General features: G+C 40.3%; 1 protein-coding gene across 1 annotated transcript in view; it reads right to left on the reverse strand.

Annotated features, from left to right (window-relative positions):
* Window positions 1-1,136: 1,136 nt before the first annotated feature.
* LOC118834064 (kinesin-like protein KIF19) overlaps window positions 1,137-13,792 on the reverse strand; it is an 85,546-nt gene continuing 72,890 nt past the window's right edge. The window contains exons 17-20 of the mRNA XM_036741508.1: window positions 11,521-11,943; window positions 4,643-4,796; window positions 1,713-1,820; window positions 1,137-1,234 (exon numbers count right to left, since the gene is read on the reverse strand). Coding sequence (XP_036597403.1) covers window positions 1,137-1,234; window positions 1,713-1,820; window positions 4,643-4,796; window positions 11,521-11,943 — 783 coding nt within the window. The remainder of the gene's footprint in view (window positions 1,235-1,712; window positions 1,821-4,642; window positions 4,797-11,520; window positions 11,944-13,792) is intronic.

Below are 13,792 nucleotides of genomic sequence, written 5' to 3' on the forward strand. Positions count from 1 at the left end.
AGCCATCTCCCTCCCCTGTGTTCATTTAGAAAATATGTCTGTATCGTTGAAAGTCTTGCAGTTAGAAATAAAAACAAATTTATCAGCCAGATTTGGCATGGTGTAAATTGTTCTCTAAAGCTTCATCCAGAGCTCTGATATACCTTTATGCTTAAAAGTACCAGGTCTCTGGCCAAGTCATTTTTATTTATGTTTCCTACGAGAAAAGGTAATTCCCTGCACAGAGAAGAGAGAAGCTTCCATATCCCTAAAGAGGGGAACTTCATTGCCTCCTTCTTCTTCCTAAAAGGAAAGATCTCTGGGGGCTCAGGGCCATACATGGAAGGAGAGGTGAGGGTACTATCATTCAGGGATTGGGGAACATCCCTCTGTGAGGGCTCCCCTTGATTACTTCTCCCCGCATCTTAGAGTCTTTGTGTGGAGGGGAAAAGGCGAAGGGAAGCAGTTACTATAAGAGAACAGAATCATAGCTTGAGAGCTAGAAAGGACCTCATCTCCAGCTCCTTCATTTTACAGATAAGGAAACCAAGACACAGAAGAGGTTTAGTGACTTGCCCAGGGTCACACGGCTAGTAAATTTTTGAGGCAGGATTCAAATCCAGGTCTTCTTGATTCTAAGTCCAACTCTCTATCTACTACATTAAAGTGTATAAGGAGGGGGATACGTGGGACAGGGAGGAAGAAGAGAAGTATTTTGACTAAGTAATAAAGCTATTCCCACTCAGGTACCTAGAAACTAGAAGTGCCTTGGCCTCTTCTTCCCACCTGCTAACACTGTGGCAGGGTAGGGTACCCTCTAGAATATGGGGTCAATTGACCAGACCCTACAGACGACTCTGAATGTTGCTGCTTGAAAGCCTGGGAAAACTCTACTAAAGCATCAAGGATTACATCTTCCTTCCAAAACCTGTCGATGGATAATCACCAATTTGGTCTTAAAAGGCAAAGAAAAGTGATTTTTGTTTTCTGTTTTTTTCTTATTGTAGAGAAGAGGGGCAGAAGTGAAAATTTGATGTGCCTTCCAAGTTTTGCTGCCTCCTCCCTCCTTTCTCCAAATCCTTTTATGCAAGAAAAGAGAAGCTTTGTTTATACCAGTTTCTTCTTGTAGCTGCCTTACTTCTTTTAGCATGGACCATTTATTTTGGTCTCCCCTGTTTCTTCGCACTGTCTCCCAGTTGTTTTCGGGTGATTCCAGTTATGATGTTATGATGACTGGTGTTATTATCTGCAGACCCTGGTTTTAGGGAAGAAGTTTTGTTTTTTCTCAAATTCTACTTTGTTCTCTCTTCACAACTCTCCCTGCAGCTGGCAGAACACCACAGCTGGATTTCTAAAATAATATACTAAGTCCATACGTAGGATGGTATCTGGCACATAGTAGGACCTTATTAAATGCTTGTTGAATTGTATGCTGGCTGCTGAGGCCCAAGATCAAAACCCTAAGGTAATCAACAAGCCTTACAACAGCTGTGCCCAGTGACCACACTCATATCAGCCAAATTCCCGTCTCCAAACCTTGTGGCCTTTTCTTCTCTCATGTTATATGCCAGAACAAGTCGTTATCCCTACAAATGTAAGGTGTTTCTATGACTGGAAGAAAAACCCTTTGTGGGACATGAAACTCTTGAGAAATCATCCACCCATTCCCCCACCCATTAGAGTGGACCAGCCTGAAACTATAATAGGAGAGAAAGAAGAAAAAAAACACTGACCTTTGACCTCTCTGGGGAAGACTGGCCCTCTGTTCTGTGTTGGATTGCATTGCCAGATGGCACTGGGAAAAGTGAAGCTTATCTCAGGTACCTGCAGTGTGTTTTCATCTTAACATTAAAAAAGTAAACACAAGGGATTTTTATTTTACATTTAGAAAACAAGTGACTACAGGAGATAGTATTGAACAAAGGATGAGCCAAAGCAAAGGTTCCAAGTTTGCCCTATTCCTCTTTTGTATCTTTCCCTTGATGTGGTTCTCTAGTCATCTAAACTCTGCCCCAACCCCTGGCTCTTTATTTCTCTCTCTTCCCTTTTTAGTTTGTTTGTGTTTCTCTCTCTTCTCATTCCACCCATTTTTTTTCTTTGAAACTTCCTTTTTAACTTGAGAATATTTTCCCTATCTTACCCAGGGCCACTCACTGGTTCCATTGAACTACTGATCGGTTCAGGAGCTCCGACCTGCTCTGTTTCCAACTTTAACTAGTTCAGTCCACCTTAGGCAGCCTAAAGTAGCCCTCCATACCTGAGGTTTGTCATATTGGTGCAGGACTGGTTTCAGACACCTTTATTAGCTTTCACCCTCTGTGGCTCATGTGATCCACCATCTCAGCCTCCCTCAGCAGGAGAGATTACAAGGCATTGACCACCACCCCCAGCTTCCTCATTCCAATACCACATGATCTTAGATTTAGAGCTGGAAGGGACATTTAGAGGCCAGAGAAAACTGAGACAGAGAGGTCAAGTGACTTGTCTAGGATCACACAGCTAATAAGCTCTTTCTGACTCCAAGTCCAGCACTCTATCACTACTCCAAAGCTGTCTACTCCCAACATTAATTTCTCTTGCTTTGTTTCTCTTTCTTCTTTCACTCAATATTAAATTGAAGAAATCTTAAAATATGTTATTGACATAAAATACTCATTGCATAAAGTTGAATTTTAAAATAAAGTGAGTTTAGCCTTTATGTGTTTTTCTTACAAGAAAAAAAGTAAATTAAGTGAAAAAGAATATGGTGTAGCGCTGATAATGGCTTGTACTGATACAGTGTTTTGACTTACATCTTACAACAACCTTGTAAGATGGCTAGTGCAACTAATACTACACCTATTTTACAGATAAGGGAACTGAGGATAAAAAAGATGAAGTGACTTGCCTTGGATCCCACATCTAGTAAGTGTCAGAGCAGATACTCAAACCCCAGGCTTAAGATTCCAAGTGCAGTCTTCTTTACCTTATTCCACAATACAATTCCAAAAAGCATGAAGTCAAGAGTCCTGGGAAGGATTCCCAGTTCTGCTGCTAAATCACTGTGTCACCCTCTATAAGTTACATCACTTTTCTGTTCTCAGCTTTCTCAACTATAAAAGGAAAATTGGACCCAACAATCCCTAGGGTCCTTCCTGCTCAAAAATCCTTTGATTCTAAGTTATTTTTTTCTTACTTCTCTGTGACTCATAATAGGAAAAAGAACTTCCTTACCCTAGTCCCATCTCCCCCCACTCAGACTGAGAAGAAGTGTCTATTACTTTTATGGAAGCCAATTAATTCAGTAGAATAAACTTTCTTCTAACAGCGGCTAGAGTTGACGTTGTGGAGAGCTGTCCCATAATTTAGCAAAGATGATTCAGAGAATAAAGGTGGTGGTAACTATGGCCCATTGTTGTCCTGATTTCTGGAGCAGCCAACTGTCTACATAAATGGGAGCAAATCAAGGAGAGGTAACCAATAACTTCCCAAAGTGATATATACAGGGGAGCAAATTAAGAACGATTCAGCTTGCTCGAGTTATGAAACAACAATCGCATTGTTACTACTTTATAGCTAGCGATCCCAATGTGAAAGGTTTTAGGTCCCATGACCAACCCCCTGAGGACATTGTGTGGGATGAAAGACTCACCAATTAAAAGTTAATAAGGAGCCATCTCAGGGTGGGAACAGAAATAAATTTTATTCAATTCTTGAGAATTGGCCGTCCCCTGCTAGAACAAATCCAGCAAGGGAGGCACTTTACAAGGGGCAAAGCATCCATAATTATACCTAACACAAGAGAATTCCTGCCCACTTCTGACCCTTCTCACCATTGGCTGGGAGGTGGGCTTACAATCTGAGCATGAAAGCTAGACAAAAAATCGGGAAACTGAGGCACAGAAACTCCAATTCCCATTCCCTTAGTTAATGACTACAACTGAGGTGACATCTATAAATCTAGAGAAGGAGAATAGGATAAGGGGAGGGGGAGACCCTCTCCATTCTTTACAGTAGAGAAAAACAGATCATTATGACTCTGTTCTTACTGAGCAAATCTTTAAACCAGAACCAGAAGAAAGGACAAAAAGTTTCAGGGCAAACTTTCCCCGAGGCTGAGCCATCAGACTCTCACGGCCTCAGAATTTTTCCACTTCCCTATTTCTTGATTTTTAAACATTTCTTAGTGTGTGTGTGTATATATATATATGTGTGTGTGTGTGTGTATACATATCTTCCCTGTGAAGTCTTCGCATTTTATTTACCTCACACAATATCAATTCTCAAGAAATATCATTAGTTCATGATACTAGGGTTCCTAGGAAAGGATCGTTTTTGGCATCAAGTGGTACAAACCTAGTTCTGAGAAAAAAGATACCCATTACTCTCTTCCAGACTCAGACTGCTATCTCATTCCGGCAAGAAAATGGAAATCTATTTTTTTTTAAAAGACAGAAATATGCACTCTCAGGCTTGTTCTGAAAAAAGAAGTGCTTGTACTCAGAAATTTCTGTTTTAGGTAGTAATTCTCCTAGAGTCCTGTGACACCCAAAATTCCAGTTAAAATTACTCTGTGGATAATAACCCTGCAGGGACCTTTATTCTCCTTAGGTGTTATTAAGAAACCTTCAATTTTTAGCCAATGTTCATCACAGAATTAAGAACTACCTTTCTAATACTATACCTGTATGGTGACTGGTGGGGAATTTGGTCTTGGTGGCCACAGGAACTGCAGGGAACAGGGTCTTGGTGGTCTTAGAGTGTTGCATGGGGTGACTTTGGGGTGATGGATTTTCAGAAGGGTGGTCTATCATGGGAATTGGGAGCTTCTCAGTTCCCTAAATGAAAAGAAGAGAGAAAACACAATGAAGGATCTGAACAGCTTATATAGACACAGCATAGTAGAGTAGGAAGAGGACTACATCTGGAATCACAAGAACTAGATTCAAGGCTATTTAATGCTTTTTTAACCTTGGGCAGACAATTCCTCTCTGTTGGTCTCAGCTTTCTCCTGAAAAAGTTAATGGTGGGTGGTGGGAGTAGGGAGGGCTTGGCCTAAATAATCTCTAAGGTCCCTTCCACATCTGTTTTATGATCCTTTGGTGAAGTCCTCCAGTAATTAAGTAGTCCCAAACTCAAATCATATTGAAAGACATTTTTCTGCTTTCCAGATGGTTCTGTCTCATTTACCCTTTGACTTATAGTGCTCCACACAAAGGAACAATATTCAAGTGAATAAGTCATGCCTGCAAGCATTTATTAAGCACCTACCATTTGCCAGGCATTGTGCTAAGCTCTGGGGACACAAAGAAACACAAAAACATGGTCTCTGCCCTCAGAGAGCTCACAGCTGAATGGGAGAGGCAACATGCAAAAACTATGTGCAAATAAGATATGTAAAAGATAAATTAGAGATCATAGAGGGAAGGCATGAACATTAAGGCGTATGGAAAAGACTTCTTAAAGAGGGTAAGATTCTAGCTGAAACTTGAAGAAAGCCAGGGAAGCCAGGAGGAGAAGATAAGAAAGGAGAACATTAGTCCGGAGATGGAGTGTCCTGTTTGAGGAACAGCAAGGAGGCCAGTGTCACTAGATTTCAGAGTATGTTGAGGGGAATAAGCTATTATAAGACTGGAAAAGTAGGAAGGGACCTGGTTGTGAAAGACTTTGAAAAGTCAAAACAGAAAGCCAAACAGAGGATTGTATATTTGATCCTCTAAGCTAACTATGGTCTCTGTCTTTGGCATCAGTCCTAGAAAATGGCTCTTGAAATTTGGAAAACAACCAACCCACTAATCTCTTTGTACAGTGAGTATTTTTAAATCTGCTATTATTTATACCCAGCTGTCTACACTCAGCAATTTGGCTTAGTGATGGACAAGACTGGAAATGGAGCTTTCCAGAATGTGGACCATCTGTTAATGCAACAAATATTTATTCAACTCATATATGTATAAAGCATTGATGTAGGTTCTATAAGAGATACCAAAATGAATAGGACCTGGCCCGCTATCTGGAGAGCCTTACAATCTAGCAGGGAAAGAAGATAGGTAAACAAATAACCACAAAACCGTAAAAATGCCATATGAAACATTCAGAAAATGAGTAAGTACTGTGAGAGTACATAGAGGTAACACTATGTAGCTACTATGAGAATTCCTAAAAGGGACCGATCATTTCCAATGAAGGTGATTATGGAGCTTCAAAGAAGTGGTGGCATTTCACAGGATCATTAGATCATAGGCTTAGATCTGGAAGTGATTTTCCTTACATGCTGATCCGACCCTATCACTTCCCTACTCAACTGTGGCTCCCTATTGCCTCTAGGATTAAAAACAAAAACAAAAAACTTAAAAGCTCCTTCACAACCTGACCCCAGTTTATCTTTCCAACTTCATTGGACATTATACCCCAACCATGTTGTATGACCAAACTGGCCAAACTAGCCTTCTCCCTGTTCCTCACAAAGGTCACATGTCCTGTCTCTATCTAAACCTTTGCATTGGTCTATCACCCTCTGTCCTACCTCCCCCTCAGAGAACTATCTCTTCCTTAAATGTGCAGTTCAAGGACCATCTTTTATACAAAGCCTTTCCTAAGCCTCCTAACTGCTAGTATCTTCCTTCCCAAAATATCTATATTTAACTATTATGTATTTGTTTTCTTCATGTTTACTCTATATACTTATGTTTCAAGGACTTTTGATTTTGTTACACCCACACATGTATTTTAATAGTATTTTATTTTTCCAATTACATGTAAAGACAAATTTTAACATTCATTTTTTCAAAATTTTGAGTTCAAAAATTTGTCCCTCTCTCCTTCACCTCCCCCCTCCCCAAGAGAGTAAGCAATTTGACACAGGTTATATATGTGCAATCATGTGAAATATATTTCCAAATTTACACTAACCATATCTAAGGGAACAGATAGATAAAATTCTAGACTGGTACTCCTTCTCTCTGAGGAGAGCTGAGTTGCTGATGTCTGACCCCCAACCTCCTGCTTCCTTTTCTGGCAAGAATAAAAGTCTCCTTTGGAGAAGGGTAGAGGGAGGAGATGTATCCGTTCTAGCATCCCTCTAGCATCTCTGGCCTCACACATGACATTCCAGGCTACATGTTGGAAGAGAAACTTGTTACACGTGAACTAATTAGGATGGGTGACTGAGAATGGTTGTGAAGCAAAATCCTACAGGATTTAGAGTTGAGAGATAGAGAGATGAGTGTTGAAAATATCCAAGTTTTTGTGTTTTGTTGATTGGGAGAACAGGAACACCATTGATAGAAATAGAGGAGTCTGGTTAGGAGGAGGAGTATTGATGATGAGTTTGGTTTGGGGAAATACTGAGTTTGAGAAAACAAAACCTCCAGTTGAGATAGCCAAAGTATAGCTGAAAATGAAGACTTGGAGCCCAGAAGAAAGATCAGTCCTAGAAGTACAGACCTGGGAGTTACGTATATGGAAACACGGTTGAAACCATGGGAGTGGATGAGATCTCTGAAGGAAAGAGTATAGATATATAAGAGCAGACATAAGAGAATTGTGGCTGGAAGAATGAGAAGGCCAACAAAGGAGACTTTGGATTTTGTTTACTGTATCGGGAAAAGAATTTACCTTTTTCTATTTGGGGGCAGATAAGTAATGCAGTGAATAGAGCATTGGGCCTGGAGTCAAAAAGAACTACATTCATATTTGGCCTCAGACACTCACTAGCTGTGTGACCCTGGGCAAGTCACTTAACCCTGCTTGCTTTAGTTTCCTCATCTGTAAAATGAACTGGAGAAGGAAATGGCAAATCACTCCAGTATCTTTGCCAAGAAAACCCCAAATGGAGTCATGAAGAGATTGACACAACTAAAACAACTGAACAACAAGTGGTTGTAAGTTGACATTTTAGGACAACTACAAAAAACCCTAGCCTTCCAGGTACAAAAATCACTAAACTGCCATACAGGTACCATGTCAGTTTCTGTAACCTTACTGAATGAATAATCTCTCTGGTCCATCCATTCAATTTCCTTAGCTTCTCTCCCTGGTTAATCTCTGGGGCACCATGTTTTCTCTAGGGGAAAAAAAAAGAACTCCCACAATGTCCAGCCCTAAACATCTATGATCCTAGGTATTTCTGTTTTCTCCTTGGTTGGTCTAGTCTCCCTATTCAGTCAATAAGAATGTATTAAGTTCCCATTATGTACCCAATACAGGTCTGTATGCTGGGGATGCATAAACAAAAATGAAACCATCCCTGCCCCAAAGGAGGTTACATTTTATTAACATGAAAATGTTAGCATATTAAAGTCTTTTTCTGACTCTTACAGTACAAATGGATCCTATGTACAGAATTTTTGTGGGACTTCTGGAATCATCACATCCATGTTCATTATAATGTATATGATCAGGACTTGCTTCTCTCCTTTATTCAAGCTTTCTAAGCCAGTTTTGGCCTCCACAGTTCTAATGGAGTCATAGATATAGCATGGAAGCTAGAGCACAGGCCCTGAAGTCAGAAAGAGCTGAGTTCAAATCCAGCCTCACACACTTACTAGAGGTGATCATGGGCATCCTCTGTCTGCCTCAGTTCCCTTAACTGTAAAAATGAGGATAATAATATCACCTACTTCCCAGGATCGAATGAGTTAATATTTGTAAAGTGCTTGGCACATGGTAGGCATTTAATAAATGTTTTCTTCCTTCCTACAATAACAATGGAAGTCAATTGCTACAATTCATAAAAGAATGTCTTCTTTGTCTTTCTAAGTTAAAGCAAACATTTTGTAAAATTGAAGTAGGGGGAGAGGGTTGGGCATTTTGCAAAAGTAGATGTTTTGCAAATGCAACACCTGCCTAGGCAGATACTGTTGTTAAGTAAGTTTGTCCCTTTTGTTGTAATTATATTCAAACATTATATGATATATTCTTAATGAAATTTAGCATTTTAAAAATGCATTGGCTATTCCATAGTTTTTCCAAAAAAAAAAGTAAAATATGAAATGGAAATTCATGGTTTTACATTATTTTCTCTTTTTATGCTGTGCTGTACACATGGAAATGTTCTTTTTTGTATTTAAGTTCAAATGAATAAAAATTAAATTTTAAAAATGCAATGTGTTAAAAACTAAAAATAAATAAATTTTTTTAAATGCAATGGCTCAATTTCCCTATCTGTAAAGTGAAGGAGTCAAAGTAGATACTTTGTAAGATCCTTACCAGCTCTAACAGCCTATATTCCTAATAGTCTATAATTTTTTTGGACATCTTATATTTTGGGGTGAATAGACCTTCCTGTCTTATCATACTTAGTATCTAAGCTGTACATCGATGACATTTCTATGGGCACCTTGGTGTAGTGTAAAAATGCTAGACTTGGAGTTCGGAAGCCGACGTTCAGTCCCCATCTTTAATACGTCATTGAGGTTTGGGCATAGGCAAGTTGCTGGACCTCTGTCTTCTTATCTCTAACTAAGGATGATAATGCCAGCACGAGATTTATAGATTTAAAGCTGAAAGATACCTTAGAGGTCATGTATTCTAACTTCCTCATTTTACATGTAATACTGCCTTGGAGGTACAGAGAGCCAGACTAGATCACAGATCACATCTACTCATGCCAACCACAAGTCCTCTCTATATATTTACAAAGCTTCACATTTCAATCCTACCTACCTAAAAATGAGAAAACTGACACTTAAATTAAGTGACTTCTCCGTTCATTCACACAGCTATTCAGCAGCAGATCCAGGTTTGAATCAAGGTTACTGGCTCCAGAATCCAGGGTTCTTTAAGAAGACAAAAGGCTTTCAAATCATCCCATACCAAGATTTACTAAATTTTAGTCAGCATGAATCAGCTCTATCTTTTCAGCAAAGAGGCTTCAGTGAAAACACCCAGGGAGATTATGGTATTCATAACTTTTTTTTCTTTTTAAAATATTCAACATTTTCCCCAATTACATGTAAAAACAATTTTCCCCACTTAACTTTTTAGTCCAAATAATGAGTCCATGTTTGTTGTTTAGTCATTTTTCAGTCATGTCTGACTCTTCATGACCCCATTTGGGGTTTTCTTGGCAAAGACACTGGAATGTTTTGGCACTTCCTTCTCCAGCTCATTTTACAGATGAGGAAACTGAGGCAAACAGGGTAAAGTGAGTTGTTTAGGGTTACACAGCTAGTAAATGTCTAAAACCAGATTTGAACTCAGCAAGAAGAATCTTCCTGACTCCAGGCTGAGTGCTACTCAGCTGCCCCAGTCTACGGTATTATTTATTCCCCAAAAGCGTTTTGAAGAAGCACTTTGTGATTTCACAAGTATTATGGTTTGTGCAGTTCAAGGAATGCAAAATTGAGATGCATAGGGTTAAAAGCTGATGATGAGCGATGATTACATAGTTTTGGGAAGGTCCCTTTAAACAGAAACAATTGTATTTCAAAGGGATGCACTAAGTACCACCCCACTTCTCAGGCTTCCTGTTCACAAGTCATGAGCTTACAGCAGGATATATACAATTGGATCACATCCTGTTTATAATTGTATTAATAACTGTATTAATAGGAAATCCTTTCATTACAAAGGCTTGCTTTTTGTAAAAAAAAAAATTGTGAAGTTTGAAAAACAAACCACAGATGAATGTTCAGTATAAAATTGACACCCTAAACCACAGATCTATGGGCAAGCTAGGTGGCACAGCAGGTAGTGCTCTAGGCCTGGAGTCAGGAAGACTCAACTTCCTGAGTTCAAATCTGGCCTCAGACCCTTACGAGCTGTGTGACCCTGGGCAAGTCACTTCACTCTTTTTGCCTCAGTTTCCTCATCTGTAAAATAAGCTGGAGAAGGAAATGGTAAACCACTCCAGTATGTTTGCAAAGAAAACCCCAAGTGGGATCAAGAAGATCACAACAACAGTGATGTAGCTATTAAAGGCAACTAAATAGCTCAGCAGGTAGGATGCTGGACCTGAAGTCGGGAAGACCTGAGTTCAAATCCAGCCTCCAACACTCACTAGCTGGCAAATCACTAAACTTCTGTTTGCCTTAATACACTGAAGAAGGAAATGGCAAACCAGTTCAGTATATTTGCCAAGAAAACCCCATCCAGGGTCACAAAGAGTCAGGAACAATTCAACAAATGAATAACCACATACAGCTATTAAATACAGGATGTCTCAAAAGTCTTAGCGTAATTTTATTGTTGTTCATCCTTCATAGATGAGGAAACTGAGGCCCAGAGAGGTTGTGACTAGTCCAGGCAGGCAGGATTTGAACTCAGGTCCTTGGATCCCAAGTTCATTCTTTTCACTGTTCCTACGGCTGCCTCACACTCTATCATGACCCATCTCTAGGTTTATTACGAAGAAGGTACTTTGTAAACCTTAGAGCGCTATAGAAATGGAAATCTGTAGGGTGAGCACAAAAAGATCACTGGCTTGGAAATTAAAAGGCCTAGGTTCTAGGCCCACTCTGTCTCCCCACTCTTTGGACATCAGTTCCCTCCTCTGTAAAATAAGGACCCATATCTCAGGTTCACTCGGGTACTAAATGCAGCCATTTAACGCTTACTTACCATTTGAGCATTTCTTATACAGGAGGGGGATCTTTTCTTCCTGGCTCTGCGCTCCAGGGAGCTGTGTCTCTGTCTTCCCCTCCTAGGACTAGAATGCAATTGCTTCCTGTCAGTCTGAGCTTTCCTCTGAGACTCTGTCAGGTCAGGAGTCAGATTAGGCTTCCAGTACTTTGGTTCTGATGCCCCCTCGTCAAGCAAATGCATCGTGGAAAGGCTGCTTCCTCCTTCTTGGTCGTGGGTCTTGGAGCGCCTGCTGGCCGCAATGAGAGAGATGCTCTTTGTACTCACTGCTATCTCTTTCAAGGCCTCTGCACTCAGTGAGGTGGCAGGTACATCCTCACCCAATTTTTTCATGTTTAAATCCAGACTGGTGGGAGAACATAACTTGGAGACCATCTTTTTCATGCTGAGAGAATTAGGTTTCTGGAAAAAATCACCACAGGAGAATTACCAAACAGCCCTGCATTGTTTTGACTAATAAGCAACTCTGGACAGGTCACTTCCCACCCCTGGAGAGACCCCAGTTTCTTCACTGTAAAATGATGGAGTTGAACTAAATGATCCCTAAGCTTCTTCCTAGCTCTAACTTATTCCAAATCTGCGATTCTGGAGCAGGGATTCTTAAGCTTTTCTGTGTTTATGAACCCCCTTGGGCAGTCTGGTGAAACCTATAGACCCTTTTGCAGAAGAATCTTTTTAAATATATAAAATAAAATAAATAGGATTACAAAGAAAACAAAAAATTAATGAAAATAGAGATGTATTTTTTTCCATCTAAATCCATGGACCCTCTGAAATCTATCCACAGACCCCTTGAGGGTCTATGGACCTATGATCCTCCTATCAATGTAGGTTGGCATCTTTTCTATTCGTCTTAGAAAATTGCCTAGAACACTGAGGTTAAGTGACTTGATCAAAGTCATATAGCCAATATGTGTCAGTGGTGGGACTTGAACCAGGTTCCATCTTGTTTAAACACTAACTCTCTCTTCACTATGCTTATCTAAGTGGCTATTTTTGCTGTGGTTGAGTTGTTTCAGTCATATCCAACTCTCTGTGACCCCATGTGGGGTTTTCTTGACAAAGATACCAGAGCAGTTTGCCGTTCCCTTCTCTAGCTCATTTTACAGATGTGGAAACTGAGGCAAACAGGGTGAAGTGACTTGCCCGGGTATGTGTCTGCGGCCATATTTGAACTCAGGTCCTCCTGACTCCAGAGCCAGTGCTCTATCCATGGCTCCACCTAGATCCTTAGTGATTGAATAAGGGCCATTCAGAGGACATAGCATCCCTTCACCCAAATTAAACTTAAGCTCTCAAGGGGAAGGGAACAAAGGAATAAATCATTTGTCAAGCGCCTACTATTTGCCAGGCCCTGTGCTAAGCACTTTAAAAACATTACCTCATTTGATCCAGCAAGAATCCTGGGAGATAAGTGCTATCATGATCCTCTTTTTACAGTCAAAGAAAGGAGGCTGACAGAGGTTAAGCGACTTGCCTGGGGTCACATAGAGCTAGTAAGTGAGATAGGATTTGAACTCAGGTCCTCCTAACTCTAGGCCTCTGCAAACTAGATGCCTCAAGGAATTATGGGAACATGCAGCGGATTTCCTTCACAGCCTAACCACCCCAATACCTTGAACTATGCAGTGTAAGGTCTATCACCCATTTTAGTTTAGGGTGATTCGTTTGCACACAAATAGTTGCTTCTCTCCCTCCAAACTGATACTTTACCTGGTCCTCAGTCTACCCCGTGACTCCAATGTTTACTAAAATGTAAAAATTCCTCGACTGTAAAAACCACATGGATCGTTGGCTGGCTTTCAAGTTCTATCACTATCCGCAAACGTGAAGTCGGTCATTTGCCTTCACTTTTGTCGGCCTCCTATCATTGCTCACTCACTCAGTCAACATGCATTTATTACATATTACTCAATATGCTAGACACTAAGGATGCAAGACAAAAGACAAACTATCCAGGCCCTCAAGGAGCTTACCTTCTCTTGGGGCAGATAATTCATACCCCCTTCTTGTGATTTTCACCCCTATTAAAGACCCATCCCTCTAACAAAAAGCTAGGAGCAGTCATTTGCCCATCACTGTGAATTTAAATCATATACCAACTCCCAGAGGGATGTCTCGCTCTGGAGTAAAATCACTGTGGTATAATGGAGAAAATGGTAGCGTTAGAGTCAACAGACCTGAGTTCGAATCCTGCCTTTATGCTTAACTAATTTTTTTTTAACCTTGATCAAGTCACCTCCCTCTCTAG

Source organism: Trichosurus vulpecula, chromosome 1 (genome assembly GCF_011100635.1).
Source record: "Trichosurus vulpecula isolate mTriVul1 chromosome 1, mTriVul1.pri, whole genome shotgun sequence".
NCBI classification, from domain to species: domain Eukaryota; kingdom Metazoa; phylum Chordata; class Mammalia; order Diprotodontia; family Phalangeridae; genus Trichosurus; species Trichosurus vulpecula.